The sequence below is a fragment of the Schistocerca cancellata genome, chromosome 5 (genome assembly GCF_023864275.1).
Source record: "Schistocerca cancellata isolate TAMUIC-IGC-003103 chromosome 5, iqSchCanc2.1, whole genome shotgun sequence".
Classification (NCBI taxonomy): domain Eukaryota; kingdom Metazoa; phylum Arthropoda; class Insecta; order Orthoptera; family Acrididae; genus Schistocerca; species Schistocerca cancellata.
In genome coordinates this window covers 159120624-159140457 of record NC_064630.1, presented here as the reverse complement: position 1 = coordinate 159140457, position 19834 = coordinate 159120624, and the positions used below count along the sequence as shown (strand labels likewise).

General features: G+C 43.9%; 1 protein-coding gene across 1 annotated transcript in view; it reads right to left on the bottom strand.

Annotated features, from left to right (window-relative positions):
* The window catches only part of LOC126188414 (homeobox protein homothorax-like), a 383268-nt gene that overhangs the window by 148629 nt on the left and 214805 nt on the right, over positions 1 to 19834 (bottom strand). The window contains exon 6 of the mRNA XM_049930017.1: positions 17902 to 18096. Coding sequence (XP_049785974.1) covers positions 17902 to 18096 — 195 coding nt within the window. The remainder of the gene's footprint in view (positions 1 to 17901; positions 18097 to 19834) is intronic.

The window sequence follows — 19834 nt, the reverse complement described above, 5'->3', positions numbered from 1 at the left end:
CAACATTCAGATATTCAAGTGGAATTTGCAAAAGGTGTAAAAGTTTCTTAAGCATTTATTTCATATTACCAGCGCTAGTCTTTCGTATATACAGCCAGTGTCTCCAACGAGTCAACAAATCAGAAAAATGTGTGTGAAATCTTATGGGACTTAACTGCTAAGGTCATCAGTCCCTAAGCTTATACACTACTTAACCGAAATTATCCTAAGGACAAACACACACACCCATGCCCGAGAGAGGACTCAAACCTCGGCCGGGATCAGCCGCACAGTCCATGACTGCAGCGCCGAGACCGCTCGGCTAATCCCGCTCGGCTCTGCGGTGGAGGCAGGGTCACCAGCAAGAAGTGCAGATATGCCTCGCATGTGTAGTGGAATATTGGCTGGATCCACGAATCGGTCACCAACCGCCACCAGCCCCACACTGAGGCTGAACCGGTGCTGATGGTTTGCTGCCACCATAGCACCAAAACGATAAGTACGGACACATTCCCACTTGCCAGTTTGTTCTCGTTTGTGTTTTCAATCACTGAAATCACCGCTGTCAAAAATCTTTTATCTCTACCTTCAAGCGGGCGCACCTCCCATTGGAACGCATTCCCCGGCCATACGTCTATCAAATAACCTTTTCTGCCCCTTATCCTGTCAGGTATCGTTTCGTGAAGTACGTTCACATTTAGCAAAACAAAATTACACACTCTCTCTCTCTCTCTCTCTCTCTCTCTCTCTCTCTCTCTCTCTTTCTGTCTGTGTGTGTGTGTGTGTGTGTGTGTGTGTGTGTGTGTGTGTTTAAGTATAAATAGGTTAAAGGTAAGGAGAAATAAATACACAGCGACGAAATTTTAGCACGACATCGTGTACCAACCAATATTTCTATGAATGAAACTTCCTGGCAGATTAAAACTGTGTGCCGGATCGAGACTCGAACTCGGGACCTTTGCCTTTGCGAAGGTCCCGAGTTCGAGTCTCGGTCCGGCACACAGTTTTAATCTGTCAGGAAGTTTCATATCAGCGCACACTCCGCTGCAGAGTGAAAATCTCATTCTGGATTCCTATGAATGTCTTGACACTAACAACGCGAGAACGAAACGGAAGCACTTTCTTCCACGGGGAGTTTGGACATCCCTGACTGCGATCAGCAGTAATCTCGCATAACACTGAACAAACACGACGTCAACACTCAGCACCTTATCAGTAATTCGACTAAATGTTGCACACTTCACGCTTTACACATGTAATCATACAACGGCTCTCCAGGTTACGGAGCAGAGTTCGGCGGGCAGGTGTTGACACCTAACGCTTTCAGGCCGTATCGATAAAATGTTATCGGAGATCGAGCGTTAAGAACTTCAGGATACTCGTACGGCAGTATGAACGCAAGCAGTTCCTATCTGTGGAGTCAACATTAGTTCGAGATATCACGTACGTTCCCCGTTACATAAAAGACTTGACATATCTTCCAATAAAAGATATCTGTTCTTGGTAGATTGGTGTCTCTTTTTGTGGAAGCAGCTTTGACACTTGAAGAGTAGCACTAACTAATCTAAGGAACAGATTCCTTTGGTTTGGAAACTGTCTTTCTTCGTAGGTGTTTCTAACTCAACAACTACAATAAGAAGCATGTCTCCCGCCGGAGGTTCGAGTCCTCCCTCGGGCATGGGTGTGAGTATTGTCCTCAGCGTTAAGTTAGTTTAAGTAGTGTGTAAGTCTAGGGACCGATAACCTTAGCAGTTTGGACCCTTAGGAATTCACACACATTTGAACATTTTGAAGAAGCATGGAACGATACTTGTTGACCTATATTTATGAACGCCGAGAGAGAAAAACGAAATGCCACGTAAAATTAGTAAATAATTATGGAAATGATGTAAGTGGGTTCACTGCTACACGCTGTATGTCTGTCAAAAGCATTCAGCCGTTCACCGGATTAAAAACACGAACCGCAAGATCCGTTTTCACATGAGCCACGCACGTCTCCTTTTTCATACGACAAGGACATAACTGAAATGGTCTCTTCAGACTTTTTACCATATAATGAGTGTGAAAGCTGTTCATATGTTTTCTTCTTTGTAATGTTTCTATTACTTGCTGCGATTACATCAATACGTATATCGTAATTACAAATAAAGCTGTAGTGACTGGCTTCGTTGATAATGCTTCATGCACCCACTCACTGATTTCAGAGTTATAAATACAGTATCATTCGCGCAATCAAAGCTGACACACGGTGTAGTGGCTGACGTTGGCGACCGTAAAGGCGTTTCCCATTTACGGTTGCTCCTAGGAGCCACAGCGCCGACAGGCAGCTTTATTGCGCGAATAGTCCATGTCCTGCGGACTCCTATAATCAGTCACAGATCTTCCAGCAAAAACGGATCTCTCAGAGATGGTGTCTGTACCCGTGTACTAGATTTTCTGTGTAAATGACATGCAGCGTTATGATTGCCGCATATTATCAGATATTGAAAATTAGTGTCAGCGTGTAACATTATAAGGAGTAGGTCCTATGCACTGTGTATGGGCGACGGCGATGATCCTGGGAAAGTAACGTGTCTTATCGTTAAGCTCATTTGAAGGACATTGGAATTTTCGCACTTCATTAACCGAGAGCTACAACTCTTCAGTCTGATTAACTCAGTTTTTCCTCAAATTTTGTAGCTTATCGCCTAGGAGAAAAATGTTTTGGAAAACCGTATTTACTAGCTACTGGCAACTACTGTAGATATGTCGAAGGGATTACTCCTGTCTGTGTTGATGACAATACATCCGAAATATGAAAGCAGGAGAAAAGCACTGTGAAACTACTTCAACTAAAACTGTTGTTATTTAAACAGTTGCACTGTGTTGCATCTTTCTAAACTAAACTGCGTTCCACTTTAAAGCACAGATACGTTTGAAATGTACTTACACAATCGACTGCAATGTAGAAAAGCGACGATACGCAGTTCACAGAGCAGACGACAGTGCAAAATACACAAACACTGCAGGCAGCGCACAAGGTTTGGACAGATCGATGAAAACAAAATTGCTAAATGTGCTACAGATAAAAGTGATAGATACATTCAGTATATGATTACACTGGTCAGGCAGGAACTGTATGGTGAAGTGTGGCAAAATCTATACAGCGAGGTAAGGAAAATACGAGGGGTGTTCAAAAAGTAACGCACACGTTTTTTCTCGGACAATTTCGGTTGAAAAATGCGGATTTGGTTGTGGGACATCGTAGAATATTCCTGCTTCAGCCGCTATAGTTTTTCGTGAAGCTCCGATAGGTTGCGGCGCTATACGTAACCTTCGAAATGGCGTTTGTAACGGAGGTGAGTTCCAAGCGGAGAGGTGCCACTGAGTTTCTTGTGGCGGAAAATCAAGCATCGCAGATATACGTGGGCGCTTGCAGAATGTATACAAAGACCTGGCAGAGAACAAAAGCAAGGAGTGTCGTTGCGGCGGGACATCTACCACCATCGCAACAAGGTCGCCCAAAACTATCCGATTTCCTGCGCGCCGGCCGGCCGCACGCACCTGTGACTCTTGCAAGGTTGGAACGTGCGGACAGTCTCATTCGAGGTGATCGACGGAACACAAACACCTCGCTGCTCAACTGGACACTCTGTTCGTAGTGCTGGCGCAGTCGTACACGAGTTTGAGTACTTAAAGGTGTGTGCCTGCACGCCGCCTAACAGGAGACCATAGAGAGCAACGAACGACAACCTCTGCGGAATTGCTTGGCGTTACGAGGCTGATCGTGAAATTTTTTTCTGAAACATGGTCACAGACGATGGAAATCTTGTTCATCACTCCCAACCGGAAACAGAGCAGCAATCTACCACATGTTCTTCGAAGAACACGTTCAAAGCCTCACCCTCAGCCAGTGAAGTCATGGCGACGTTCTTTTAGGGCTCTGATGGAGCTATACCTCCTTCATGGTGTAACGATCAACTCTGAAGTGTACTGTGCTACCCTCAGGAAACTGGAAAAACAGCTTCAACGTATTCGACGCCACAAAAATGCATACGAACTTATTGTTCTGCATGACAACGTGAGGCGTCACGTAGATCTGCACACCCTAGATGAGCCTACAAAACTTCAATAGACTGCCTCATCCACCCTACAGCCCCAGTCTCTCATCTTCCAACTTCCATCTGTTAGCATCAATGAAGCAGTATGTACATGGTAGGAAGGTTATTGATACAGCACGACATTGGCTCTGACTTCGACCAGCAGAGTCATACATGTTGGCACACAGGTCCTCCCAATAAGGTGGCGTAAAGCCGTTGCAGTGAACGAAGATTATGTAGAAAAATTGAGTTTTGTAGCCAGATGTGTGGGGAATAACGTCATGCATTGGATGTACTGGAATCCTAAATAAAAGCAACCTTCTTTCAGAAAAATAATCTGGTGCATTACTCTCTGAACACCCCTCGTACTTGAAAAATAAAGAAGGAAGCGGATAATTCTCTGTGAAAGTAAAAACGCGTGTTGTCGGGAGGTGATGAGTGATGCTAAGAAGCTATCGCACAATACAGGACACATCCTTTCAAGGAAATAGGAACGAGACACGCTTAGCGCCAAAATATTAGCTGCCGTTGAAAAGATGGTGCGTTTGTAGGAGTACGTCCTTCTCATCTGTAAGCTAGTGAAAGAAAGGATGGAAGGAAAGAAGACTGTCGACGACGATGTCGGACTTGCAAGGGACGAGGAAAGAAATCAGCCGCGTCATCTTCAAAAGAAAAATGGTTCAAATGGCTCTGAGCACTATGGGACATAATATCTATGGTCATCAGTCCCCTAGAACTTAGAACTACTTAAACCTAACTAACCTAAGGACAGCACACAATACCCAGCCATCACGAGGCAGAGAAAATCCCTGACCCCGCCGGGAATCAAACCCGGGAACCCGGGCGTGGGAAGCGAGAACGCTACCGCACGACCACGAGATGCGGGCCATCTACAAAAGAAAAATGTCATTATTTCCCCCAAGTGATTTAGGGTCTCACAGGATGCCTATGTCTGAATGTCTTGTCGAGGACAACATGCGACTGTCTTAAGCACTGCGCCTGTGCAGCCGGCCGGTGTACCCGAGCGGTACTACGCGCTTCAGTCTGGAACCGCGCGACCGCTACGGTCGCAGGTTCGAATCCTGCCTCGGGCATGGATGTGTGTGATGTCCTTGGGTTAGTTAAGTTTAAGTAGTTGTAAGTTCCAGGGGACTGATGACCTCAGATGATAAGTCCCATAGAGCTAAGAGCCATTTCAACTGCGCCTGTTCACTCTGTTTTGTCAGATATATATGACATGAAGCGTTCTGTCTGAGTGAGTGGTAGCGGGACACACTCGACACCGCACAACGGCCGAGTTTTGTCAGAGTGGCGTGAAACGGCAGTCAGGAGAACAGCGCCGGCCCATTATAAGAGGCTGAAGAATATATGGCGGTATGGCTGGGCAGGGCTGCAGACAATGCGGGCACCTGCGCCGCCCCCTGGCCGACCAATCAACACCCGGGGGGCGGCCGCCTCCCCCTGCTTTACATGTGAATGCAGCCGCCGCCACCCCGCGGCTCCCGGCGGGGGCCGAGTCTTGCAGCCGCCGCTTCCGCCGTTGCGCCGGATTCGCAGATCCAGCGGCGGATTTATTAGCTCGAATCTACTCTGTCTGTAACATGCCGAACGACAATGCTCAAAAAAGTATATTCAGTACTCACAACGGCGGATTTATTAGTTGCGTTGTGTCTCTTAGCATTGGTCCAGCCAGAGGCTTCAGGATTCATTTACATCCACATTCATGTTGCCACGGCCACCGCTCGGATAAAATTGAGGAGCGTTTTGTAGACGGTGAGGAGCGTTTTGTAGACGGTGAGGAGCCTTTTGTAGACGGTGTATTCGGCGGAATGATGAACCAAAGCTTCGGCCTCTGTTGCAAGTGTCTCTCGTCAGAGTGGATACTGAGTGTTACGTACACTGATCGAGGCCACTGCAGTAGCATTACATACTGTTAAATATGATGCTATCTACGAAAAGACTGATTACGCCTGCGAAAGCTTATACAAACTCGATTCCTTTTTTTCTGTCGCTTTTCTATTTTGTTTTCCATGAGACGAATAGAAAACCAGCGGCCGCTTCCATATACACCCTAATCTTTCTGAACCTACTTCTACAGAAAATTTTTGGGTCTTTAAACTACACCTTCTGCAAAACAATGTATTTCTCTTTCTGTTCACCCAAAAAGTTTTCGACAACTGTGTGTCATTTGCGGGTCTCGATTTATTTCTGGAAAATATCACACAAAGTTCATGGTTGTTTTACAATTTTACGCCAAAAAACTTATGACACGTAAGCATTTTATTTCTTATGGTTCGATTACTCGCGTGAATCGACATCACTAGTGAAAAGTGGGTTACTGAGGGTTGGCTTCACTTTATGCCTTTTATCGTTTGACATAATGTGAGCTACAGAATAGTCGGAAGGAATTTGCTTGTTTGTGAAAATAGTTTTTCATGAGTAGTGACTGCGTATCTCCTGTTCTTACCTTACCATCGGACTGTCACAGAATATAACGTGATTCGTCACTCCAAATAACTCGTTTTCAGATACCAACAGTCCACTGGCATCGCTGTTTACACAACCTCAAGCTTTGCATGGCATTGCCTGCAAAAAGTATGAGGAGCTGCTCACCCTTTGTACCCTATTCCTTCCAGTCCCATACGCATAGTCACTGTGCTAGGTGGACTGCTGGTAACACTTTACCAGTGATCCCTTCTTCTGATTTCATGCGATTTTTTACATCCACCCTCCCTACACGAAGTACCTGAGGTCTGGTCACGGTTTACACGTGGTTCTTTCCTCGCGCTTCCAGTTCACTGCCACATTACCTTGGCCAGCTTTAAAGTAATTTTAATATCCTTGAGGGATCTATCGCTCAGGTAACGTCCAATGACTAGTCCACGTTCGAGCTCTCCTCAGTGACAACACAATAATCACCGTCTCCTTTTATATTGGCGAGACCGCTTCTCGTGACATCTGGCTTTCACTTCCGCATTACATAGGGGTGTCGGGATACTTTCGATCAATCAGCGAATTAGCAACAGCAGGCCAGAGCCTTAATAGCCAATAGGGTTACTGGGCGCCGAGTTCCGAGTTTAGTACGGCCGCGTGTGTGCAGACAAAGAATGACTCTTCCTCATCGTTTGTTCTGCCCCGATTGCTCTTTACGTCATACGGCCTACTGGCGATTTGTAAAAGAATTTTTTCGTGTGAAATGCTTGAGACGGGTTTTGCTACACTGCAGCCTCCAGGATTACTGTTTAGATCGATGCTCGCTTGCGTAATTCCATGTTACGCGATGTTTCAAAAATTGTTCAAATGGCTCTGAGCACTATGGGACTTACTTCTGAGGTCATCAGTCCCCTAGAACTTAGAACTACTTAAACCTAACTAACCTAAGGACATCACACACATCCATGCCCGAGGCAGGATTCGAACCTGCTACCGTAGCAGTCGCGCGGTTCCGGACTGCGCGCCTAGAACCGCGAGACCACCGCGGCCGGCTTACACGATGTTTCAGGTGCTGCTATGCTACATGGTTTGCAGTTGTGTATTCGTGTGAGGAAGATTAGGTCTTTGTTCAGATCGCGTCTCTGTTTTAGAATATGATGACGAATATCTATTTTTCAGCGAGTCATCGGAAGATATAGGTCATCTTTCACTTTGCGTTACCACTTTCAAAGTGGTTTTAGAGCGATTAGCGGTTTTGTACACCTATGTGCTGTTCATGAATCGTGGCATCTGTATTATTAATAATAACTGAAGTTAATTTAAAATCTGACTAATTATTTGCCTCCTGGTTTTATTTTGCAGTACTGTAATTTTTCGTACTCTTTGGTACAGGGGGTGCTCGCTTATCACACTAGTAGCAGATGCGAGCGCTTCTCTTATAGGCAATTTTCAGCCAAACAAGTCAAGTCCGAGTAGCAGGTAACTTCAACACATCTGCTACAGAAATAATACATGGAGAATTTGTATTTCAGTTCATCGATTTCTTGTCATTAGGCATTAGTGCATACAGGGTGTTTTTAAATACTTTGTATTAGGAAGCCTGAAGATGTTGGTTGCAGTATGTCTTCCTTTAATTTACGTTAAAGTCGCCTTTACATATTCCGTTGTGTTCTGAAAGCTTGCTCACTATCTCACATTTTATTGGCTGTAGTTAGCTGGCGTTATTGTTCTTTCATTGATCAAATGTCATACGAACGAAAAAAAAAATGTAGGGAAATTAATACCGGAGTCGTAACTCGTTATGCACTTCGGTTAAACCATAGCAGATAGTAGTGGCTTTCAATCTCATTACAACTTAAGATTACAATTTATTCTAAAGCTGCACCAGTCAAACAGGAAAGTAAGCGGTTCTATCGATTGTGTTCGGCACAAGGTATGCTTCTTCTCAAGAAAATTACCACTGTGCTTGTTTGTATCGTCCGATCCTCGCTAAAATTATAACAACGATATTGTCATAGTGTAATGGTATTATATCATGTGTGCTCACAAACACAACATTTAGAAATAATAACACTCACAAAGTTTTTGGGCTGTTCCTGCTGCACAGTGACAAATACGTTGTCGGTAGCTTTTTTGAGGTCGTACATGTCCAGTTGGACACTCTTCCCCTCAATACTGTACAGCTGACTTCTAGCTGATACTCGGTAGTCATGAAAAACAGGGGAGAAGAAAAATGGATGGGAAAACGTCCTTCCTTCGCTGCACCGATGCGTCGATGGGGGTGACGAACGCAGGCGTATCGCACAAAGGGAAGGTACGGGAAGATTCATAGTGGCCCGACAGGAAAATTACAGCGTTCACCAAGCAGCCGTCGAGAGACGCGCTCCGGGCTACAATTCGACCGCAGCTCCGGAGTAATAATGTGCGGTTTTGCGGTAACGATACACGCAATAACGCATCCGATATTTAGCCTTTGCGCTTGTTTGCATGTGGCCCATTCATCACGAATGACAAGCAACACCTCTTCGCTATCTGCCAGGCGATCGGTCTCACAGGCGGGCAGGCCAGCGGGCCCGTTCCACTGTTTGCACACAACACCGTAGCTCTGCAAAGCGCGAGTCATGATTGCATAAATGAGCTTTTTCGTTTGTGTTCCACTAATGAGCACCGCTGACTCAGTGGAGAACTACAACGGAACCCTTAAGATAACAATTCCCCTTCAGCAATTCATGTGCAGCTTCGAAACCGTGATTAAGAATCACTCGTAACGGAATTCAAACTGTGTCTCCTGGTCAAGAGTCGAAGTATTTTAACAAAGCTCTACATGGAAGATTGGGCAAAGAATCATCCTTCTAAACCGATAACCCCTCCTCCTCGCTGACACACTACTAAGAAAACAAACCACAAGAAATAAAATTGTACTTGCAACATGCGTTACAAGCATTCTAAAATATTCAGCGTAAGTGAACAACAGCGGAGATGTTTCATGTACGTCTCCCGTGGATCTGCCTCTCGTCTTTGAGAAGGTTCTTCTATCCACAGAAACAAAACGATCAGTTCTCTTCTGAAACAAGCATGATTAGTTTCAAACGGAGGACTAGTAAAACGGAAAGATATCAAAACTGCATTACGTGGTCCAAATTGTCAAGATTGTCGGGTATAGGAAAAAAAATAGCAGTAAGCAAAATTCCCTATCAGAATGGCTCTGAGCACTATGGGACTCAACTTCTGAGGTCACCAGTCCCCTATAACTTAGAAATACTTAAACCTAACTAACCTAAGGACAACACACACATCCATGCCCGAGGCAGGATTCGAACCTGCGACCGTAGCGGTCTCGCGGTTCCAGACTGTAGCGCCTAGAACCACACGGCCACTCACGGCGGCTCCCTATCAGACCTAGTGAATTTATGCACAGTCAACCTCTCCATGTCAAAAGTTGAAGTAGCATTACTCCAGTGGTACTACAAATCCAGGTCAAGGAAACCTGCAAAAACGGCTGAATCTTGGTTGATAAATTTACAACATTGTGCAGTCTCCAACTCAGAAGAAGTTTATAGAAACTGGCTCCCGACGCCAAAGCAGGAAGATATTCTGTTCAGAAGTTAAGCTTAATCATTTTACACTCTCCTGTAATTCACTGTTCTAGCTACTGTTCGGCACGCTTATGCAAATGGCCAAATTTGGATACTCCGCCATACAAGTCACCAAATAAGTGTTGCAATCTCAGACACATTTCGAATTGCTGACCATCGTGAATGATTTCCTCATTTTTCATTTGCATTTTTCAACTGCCTTAGGCTTCTTACGACAGCGTTTAAATCAAGAGTTGAACACAGGATCTCCGCTTTACGACAAGGAATCCTGTTGCCTTTGTTTCGTAATTTTGTCAAATTTCACTTCGACGGAGCGAAGTTTCAATGCAGCAGCGCTTTGTGAGCTGAATCATCAACAGTGGAAACATAATTTACAGAGTTATGAAAAGGCATTAAGCGAGAAACAATGGCATTAGAGCCGTGTCATGTGCACAGTAATTCTGGCGTGATCGAAATAAGTGTCAGCGTTGTGTGTGCTCAAAAGTGTATTGCATTACAAGTGAAACAGGTCGCAAATAAAAAGACAGACGGGAAGAGCATTCGCACAGTAACAGTGGATTAATTATGCCACGTGTCTCTCTTCGGCATCCAGTTTTCGCCACGTGGCCTAAGCTCAGCAGTGATGAAGCTGTCGCGCCAGTGTAACATAAATAAAACTTACCCAGACCTGCAAATTAGTTCTTTGGGAGCTAGCCGTGTCACCGAGTATATTTAACTATCACATTTCTGTAAATTACGACGCTTTAGCACTCTAATTAATTACGCGCCGAACACGTTAATTATATAAACCAGCTGATACCTTTGTAGCACATTCTGCATTAATGGGTACATGCGTTCTGTAATGTAGCTGTGCACGGACACAGATAATTTGAGGAAATAAAATTAATATCGGCGCGGGCCTGATTATATGGCGTCCCACAGCACAGTAACAACGGTGATACGAGGTAATTATTCATCACACAGCGCTCCTAAATAGGAAACAAAAACTTGTCCCTTTATTCAATAAACACGGCGAAATTAGTGCCGGCGCGGACCTGGCCGCTGGCGGCGGTGTGGAAATGAGCAGCGTCGCGCAGTCGCATCGGCGTTGCCACGGCAACCAAACCTCATCAGTCAGCCATCTCCCCCGCGGCGTCGCTCCCTAAAAAGCCGGCCCCTATTACGCCGGTGTAATATGCACTAGTGACGGCTGGTGACGGCGCTGGTGTGGGGGCGTAGTGACCAAGCCCCCAAAGCCCCCCGATATGAATGATGCGTCAGGCGCTCAAATTGACACCAATTACCAGGAAAACTGCCTACTTAGGCGCGGCCCCTTGCGAATCTCCGCCACCGACCGCACCCCTCCGGCGGCAGTAGGCAAACGAGGGGTGGTCGGCCGTCCCCCCCGTCTTCTGGGCGTGACTTTCACACGGGACGCGCCAAACACCGGCCGCTATTCTTTCTAGCGCAGCAGCGTCCGCGTCACTCACCAGGGAGGGAACATCAGAGATCCCTTCCTAAAATTAACAACGGCGCACACATAATATTTCTCACGAACTTCAAAACATCGCAAGGTAGCGAAATTGTCCAGAAATTTAAATGATAACCTCACAATCAGACTTTTCTATCTCTATATTTCAACACACTGTCAGTCTTCCTTTACGCCTTTTTCGTCTTACACAGGAAAAATATCATCAAGTAGTTTCATTATCAATGCTGTAGTAAGTGCGATCGATACTGTCTAAATATGGTTTGCCTTCTTTTGGGTGGGTACAATGATCCAAAATTCTGCACTATCCTGCTTGTTCTTTCATTTCAAACTATGAGTTAAAAATTAAGATGCAATGAGGTAGAAGTGGACTGATATCATCTTGTGAATGCTGCAGTTCTTATTTCCGTGTTTGCTAAGAAAATTGGAGATGAATTCTGCCTTATGAAAGACGTCTTTTTAGTTTTGTTTTCAGCCAGACAAGTTTCAGCAATTTTTGTGCTATCTTCAGTGGGTTTACTCGTTTATTTTCCTCCTGCAAAACTGTTACATGTTAACCTTTAAAGAAACTTTTCGTACAAAATATTTAAATTTGTAAAATGGGTGATAATTGACAAATATTTTTTACATTGGTTTGCATACAATACAGAGTTGAGACGTGTATCACTGATCTGAGCATTCTATGTTGTTTATTTGCGATATTTCTAAGTTTCTAGTTTTACAGTACATTTGGAACTAAAGTGGGCTTATGCATTTGTTGACGTACCTCACATGAAGTTATTGGATATTTATGCTAGTAGCTTTGGGTGTTGCAAACAATCTGCGGCTTGTCGTCTGCAAACAGCAAACCGTTATTGTATTATATGGTGTATTATTCAATCTCGGTCGAAAATATATATTATTTAGAAAAATAAAGTAACGTTTCGGTATTTTCAGATGATAATCTGTAGAGGGCTTAGTAGATCTAAAGCTACTAGCATAAATATCCGACGTGAGGTATGTAAACAAATGCAAACGTCCACTTTATTTCCAAACGTACTATAAAACTAGAAACTTTAGACATCTCGTAAACAAACAACATAGAATTCTCAGATCAGTGATATACGTCTCAAGTCTGTATTGTATGCAAACCAATGTAAAAAATATTTGTCAATAATCACCCATTTTACAAGTGTAAATATATTGTACGGAAAGTTTCTTTAAAGGTTAACATGTAACAATTTTGCAGGAGGAAAATAAACAAAGGAACCCACTGAACATAGCACAAAAATTGCTAAAACATATCTGGGTAAGAACAAAATCACAAAGGTATCTTGCATTAGGCGGAATTCCTCTCCAATGGCCTAATATCAATTTCCCGGTATTTTAACTACTTCCAGTTTATGCCGAAATGATTTCTTCAAGTTTACTCAACCTCTCTAAGCCCATATTACGCCACGAGTGAACGATGAAATTATGGTTTAGACGTCAAATGAGCAATTTACCGGACGAGTAAATTGGTCAGTTTGGATTAATAAATTTGTAAAGATTTTTCGTGGATATTTGAAAAGCTTACGCTTTCGGTGTGATACTTCTCGCTGGCCTAGATTCTTTAAATCTGGCATTAAGAAAGCATCCACAGTACAAGAACATACAAAAAAACACGAAAACTGTTACTATGTAATTACATCACATGAACAAAATATTTCTTTTTTCATTTGTTATCCAACTTCAAACTTGAAATTGAAACATTCTAGAAAGTTGCCCTATTGCCAGTATCAATGATAATAACAGGCAAAAATGGTCGATATTGTCGATTCCCGGAATGGACGAACTGTTTATATACATTATTAAGTTTGTACGAACCGCCAGTGCTCTAGTCTACTCTCATCCAGCCAATTTTTCCTTTGCAGAACTCGATAAGAAAATGCTCCACCTTTTCTTTCTTATTTCGCATGAACCATGTGAGTGTGACAGGGAAAAATTCTTCTAGAGACCATAGACAAATTTCCGCATAATCTTATGAGAGTGAGGTAAAGGTCCTTGGAGCCAGGTGGCAGCTAAGCAACCGCGCGGCAAATTGGCCGCCAAGTGGCGACCGCTCCGCGCATTCCCACCGCGTCGGCCCACGCGCCGCCCTCCCTAATCTTACCGAAAGCGTTCAAAAACTTCCGCCGGCATCGCTCACGCTGCGCCCACCCCCGACCCCAAGCAATTGAATTAAGCGTGGCGCGCGAATGAAATAGAAATCCTATGCAAATGACATAAGGAATCCCGCAAGGAGCCGCTGTAACGGCCCGCGGCCTACGGCGCGTTGACAGTGGGGATCGCAACTAGCTATTGCTAGCCGCCAGCCGAAATCACCACATGGCACTACGCAAAAGTGCAGTCTTATGCTACTAAGAGGATGGAAAATTGCAATAATTCTCCCGTCCAGTAGGTCGCCTTGAATTCGCATCGAGTGAGTTGTTTCTTGGGGTTAAGAAACAACAGTTTTACGGCTGTTGTTCAATCTCTCTCTCTCTCTCTCTCTCTCTCTCTCTCTCTCTCTCTCTCATATTTTGTGTAGTTTCGGACATTAAACATATAGGGCGAGGCGGCCATTGATCTTTTCAGGGCACATAAACGAACAAACCCGAACGTATAAGGGAACCAGCTGTCTCTGCAAGTAATGGTGGTAATGGGCAGGGCTCACTACATCAACAGTGCGTGAATAAGTTGGAAATTTGGGTCGATCAGGGATCGTGTCCGGATAGCTGAGGTGGTCAAAGCAACCGTTCACGAGAAACGGGTTGTTAGTCCCTTGATTAAATATCATGATATGAGTTTTCCATAATTACTCTCAAATAATTCGAGAAAATGCCTTGATAATTCAATCAAAAGCGATGCCCTTGTCGTCTACCCTGTCAACTGAGATTTAGCTCAATCTCTGTTGACCCCAAGGTAAAATGTACGTTCATTTACAACCTTACACATTTTCTTGGCTTCTATGTCTTTACGTCGGTATTCGCAGTTTGAATGACCTACACTTAGAATATGAGGTCCTTTGAAACCCTGATTCAAACAAATGCTCATCGATGTATCTAAAAACACGTCAGTGCTCTAATTTTCGTTTCGCTACACTTTTGTTCTTCTAGAAATTTGGTCTCATATGTAAGTAGATGAATAACTTCGTCACTGATGATGCTTCGAAATAAATACAAACCAGTAACAGTCAAGAAGCATTTCATCCTAATAGTCCTGCTGATTTTGTGTTAACGAAATGCACAACATAACCAGTCAAGTGACCAGGAGAAATTCAATGATCGTTTTACAACTCTCCAAGAGAACACCCTGTTATTTCTTGCTTTGAACATTTCTATTTCATTGCGTTTTCTGGACCTGTCACTTTAGGAAGATGATAGCAATAGAACCTGCTTGTAATTATATGTCGCTGCTACAACTGACAAACATTTTTAAGTGGAAGATGCATGTGGCTGGGAATATGCGTAGTATTTTTAATCCTCTAAAAAGGATTGTGCGATTGTGCCTCACCTCTATACTACCGACCGCAAAAGATAGTCTCCAAATGCCACACACAAAATTATTAGGGAATGCTTTTGGTGCTGAGAACTCTACCGTGAACAGTTTTTTTCACAAACCATCCACATTTGGTTATGATCACTTTAGTAGAATCAGGACGTAATCACAACGTTTTCTTTACCCGTACGTGAAAGATTTTTTTGTGATGTAATCATTATGAACTAGAATCATATTATACGGTAGTAATAAATTACTTGATATTGTCTTGAATAAAGTTGTATAATACAGCAGAATATTAATGCTGGTAGGTGCAGGACTGAAAATTAAATATTTCAAGGTCAAAATTCTGCTAATTTTCTGATAGTAAAGCAGCTGAAGGGAACTCCACATTCCCACTTCGATTCTGGTAGCATTTATTCTGCAGGCTTGTCACCTCCTCCTCTTCGATAACCCACCATTTCAATATTTCCTTTTTCCGTGAAATAACAATGATTAACTGAATAGAGGGTAGATTCACAGAAATATAAGTAAGTTGTTGTTTGTGTAGGAATTCTCTTCTCCCAACTACCTCAATTTATTTACTCAATATCCTATATTTTCAGCTATCTCCGTTTCAGCTTTGTACTGTACGATCATATAGTACTCAAGTGCGGTAGGAAGAAAAGAAAATATTCTGGAAGTCTATTTCTTCGTGTTAAACCCCGATAACATCTTTATAAAATCATAATGGAAAAAATTGTGGGATAGTGCAGCGTTAGCTAAGGGACTTCAGGAACAGAATTCCTTTGAGAGATATACTATTGCTGTCCCATCTGTCATCATAGCTATGACAGCCAAGGAAGTGCACGCATTGCCTCCAGAACGCGTGGAGTGAGAACAACAGACGTGGCGCAGCGATGCGGCGTACGGGTGGTACTAAACGCAGCTGAGCCCGCGCGCCTCCGGATCCAATACAACACGCGGTCGCCCGGGGCCAGGCCTAAAATAACGATCAATAACTCGACAATTACCGAGCGCCGCCTCCTCCTTCTCCTCCTCCGAGGAAAAAAACATGGCTGCCCCAGAGCTCGCCGACGCGTCTGCATTCCTTCCGCGACGAGCAGAAGAATCTCGCAGCCAACTCCGAAGCTGCGAGTCGACACGTCTGCGGATTTGTCCGAGGCGGGACGTGAGTATCGGGTTCCGAGCATTTTGCTCGTTTCATTACCACCTGCTTGCTATATACGTGTCGACCGGATACTTATGGCTGCGTTTCGCAAGTGGCTCTGAAGCCGTATAAGGGATATCTTTCCTTTACTGCAATTATTTGCAGGAGAAAGCTGCCAGCAGGCAGAAAAACAAAACAGTAATAATGTCGTGTATATTGCACACCTGCGAATGAGCTAATCCAAGGGGTATGGTGCAAGGATCATTTCTAACAAAGCGAGCGCCTGTCATAGGTAATACAAACTTTGATATATGGTTTGTGTGATTAAGGAGCAAAAATAAGAAAAAATAAATAAATTGCGAGTGTTCTAAAAACTTATACGACATACTTCCTACTTTTCTATTATTACGCTCTTTCAGACGTATTCGTATACAGACGTGAGGCAAAAATCAAAAAAGAATATCTCTCTCAGTACTAGCAGAGATTCATTTCCCTATCTCGGATTAACCACTTTTCGCAACTACAGCAACAGTAAGGACAAAACGCGCAGACGCTCTGCCAATAGTTAAGGTAATAATTTCTACATTCTGCGATGATATTGTCAAAGAATTAAATCTTAAGAGAATTACAACAGTGATAGTTACGTTTTGAGAATCCGATACATTGGAGTCGTACTAAACTCCAAAAGCAAAACTCTATTGAACGAAGTATCGAAGATATATCTAGGCGACATTTATTGACAGCCAAAACCGATTTAGATTTCTCTAATCACACACGTTAAGAATGGGATTTAAAAACAATATTAACGTCGTTTACTGGGGGGTAGAACTTTGTATTCCGAGGTCAGTCAGTCTTAAGCGCTGACTGACATACGATAAGTGCAAAGTAAAATTGTGGCCGTGTTTCGTTGACATTTAAACTGTGAAATTACAGTTAGTAGGTAGCGCGTTTGGGATACTACGACGCGCCAGGTCCGCTAAACTTAAAAAACAACCGGTTGAAGGAAAGAAGTAAGCTGCGGAGAGTCTTCGCTCCTCGATGACATTCAGCACACGCAAAAAGAAAAATTTTGAGGCATGTTAAGTTAATTTTATACTTTGGCGAGTAGTGTATTTGAGATACCCAATGAGGCTGTCCCCATATATGCCAAAATGAAATGAAAAAGATTACCAACAACCTGAGCGGCAAAAGAACGACAGAAACTGAGGTAAATACCCGCAATATGCAAATACCATTCGGAATAGGACCATTTGTATTTGAAAACAGCCTCCTTACATCACGTGAAGCAAGTTTAACCATACTTCCTTTTATTTCTTTCCGTTTACTATCCTCTAGCTTCTGCCCTAGGCTCATAAATTCTGAAAACTGATGTCCATGATCCTATTCCTTGAGAAACACGCACGCGCGTGGGGGCACACACACACACTCACACACACACACACACACACACACACACACACACACACACACATACACACACGCTCGCTCGCAGGTACACATTACAAATCTATTAGTCGTGTACAATACACGATGTAATGCCGCATTTAAAATCCATATCGAGGCATCAAAAGGATTCATATCAGCAACTTTCACTTCACGATGTCGGCTGTTCTGGTTGTCTTCGCCCTACGGCACACGTACGGCTCTTTGCTGTTACCTCGGGACGGCCACGGAAGAGCAGACGGCAGCGGTACTCACCACGTCGGGGGTGCTGGCGCCGTCCGTGTGCGACGTGGAGTCCGCCGTGCTGCGCGCGCCGCCGTCGCCGTTGGTGGAGCCCATGGGCTCGGGGGGCTTGCTCGACTCCCGCTCGTCGATCACCAGGTCTATGGGCATCTTGCCCTTCAGGCAGCTGATGTACCGGTGGCAGAAGTTGTCGCACAGCTCGTGCACCTGCGGCAGGCCAACACACTCAGTCACTAGTAGCTAATCACTCTCAGACAAGGCGCTGCAGTACGATCCAACTCCACCAGAGGATCCTAGGGTGTGAGACCACCTTCATAAGTATTCAGTACAAAAAACGACAAGTATTCAGCAAGTCACCCTGGCTGACACTTCAACATCATCCGTCAAGCATCCTGTAATTCACAAAAAAAAGTCATACGTTTGGCATGGAAGAAAAACATCGACATTATAGATAACTCTACAATGTTATCAGTATTCTTGCAGAAATGACATGAAATTTTGCAGGAGAGAAGCAGTTACACCACCGAGAGAGTGGGTGCAGGGATAGGACATTGGGATCGTTTCCCTGATGGACGGCGGCTCAGATACCCGTCCAGCATTCCTAATTAAAAAATGGTTCAAATGCCTCTGAATACTATGGGACTTAATATCTGTGATCATCAGTCCCCTAGAACTTAGAACTACTTAAACCTAACTAACCTAAGGACATCACACACATCCATGCTCGAGACAGAATTCGAACCTACGACCGTAGCGGTCACGCGGTTCCAGACTGAAGCGCCTAGAACTGCACGGCCACACCGGCCGGCTCCTGATTAAAGATTCATGCAATTTTCGTAAGTCTCTTAAGGTGGATGCTGCCATGGTTCCTACGAAAGGGCACGACAAGTTTACTTCCCCAATTCTTCACGAATCCCAGCTTGCTCTCCGTCTTCAACGACCTTGTCGTCGAAGAGACGTTCAAAACTGATCTTTTTTACTTCCTTTCCCACATTTCGAACACTAAGCGGAAATAAATTTGGTATGTAAAGGCAATGAAGGTATTTTAACACATCCAGCAACTAACACGGCAATTAAAATGTAACCCTGAATAATGATAAGTTTCTAATAAAACGAAATGCAATTGAAACATTTAAGTTTTTTCTCTTCATTTAGTAACTTCAGCTGAACTGTCTTGCTAACTTTAGATTAGGAAATAAAATCGAGAAACTTAGATAAAAATGAGTTTCAAGTGACAACACTTTTCTTTTTTATTCGTGACTACCTACACGGTATCAAAAAATTGTTCAAGTGGCTCCGAGCACTATGGTACTTAACTGCTGAGGTCATCAGTCCCATAGAACTTACAACTACTTAAACCTAACTAACCTAAGGACATTACACACATCCATGCCCAAGGCAGGATTCGAATCTGCGACCGTAGCGGCCGCTCGGTTCCAGACTGTAGCGCCTAGAACCGCTCGGCCACTCCGGCCACCTACACGGTATCATCTTCACGCCGTGAGTGTTTTTTTTATGTTTGGAGTCTCATTACATATCTGACTAGTTACACGAAGCCCACTACGAATTCCTTTCCTGTGTCAGCCTCTTCGTCTCACTGCAGCACCTGCAAAAAACTCCCTCAATTATTTCTTAGATGTGTTCCAGTCTCTATAGTTTTTGCCATCTCAAGCTCCATCTAGTACCGTGAAAGTTATTCCATGATTTCTTAACACACGTCCAATCATCCTGTCCCACCTTGTTAACGTTTCCCAATGTCTCTATTCTCGCTGATACTGCGGAGAACCTCGTCATTCATCAGTCCACGTGATTCTCACCATCCTTTTACAGTACCACATTTCAAACGCTGCAGTTCTCTTCTTCTCAGCTCCCCCCACAGTTCATGTTCACTGCCATACAATGCTGTGCTACAGACGTGCTCTGTCGCAAATCTGTTCCTCAAATT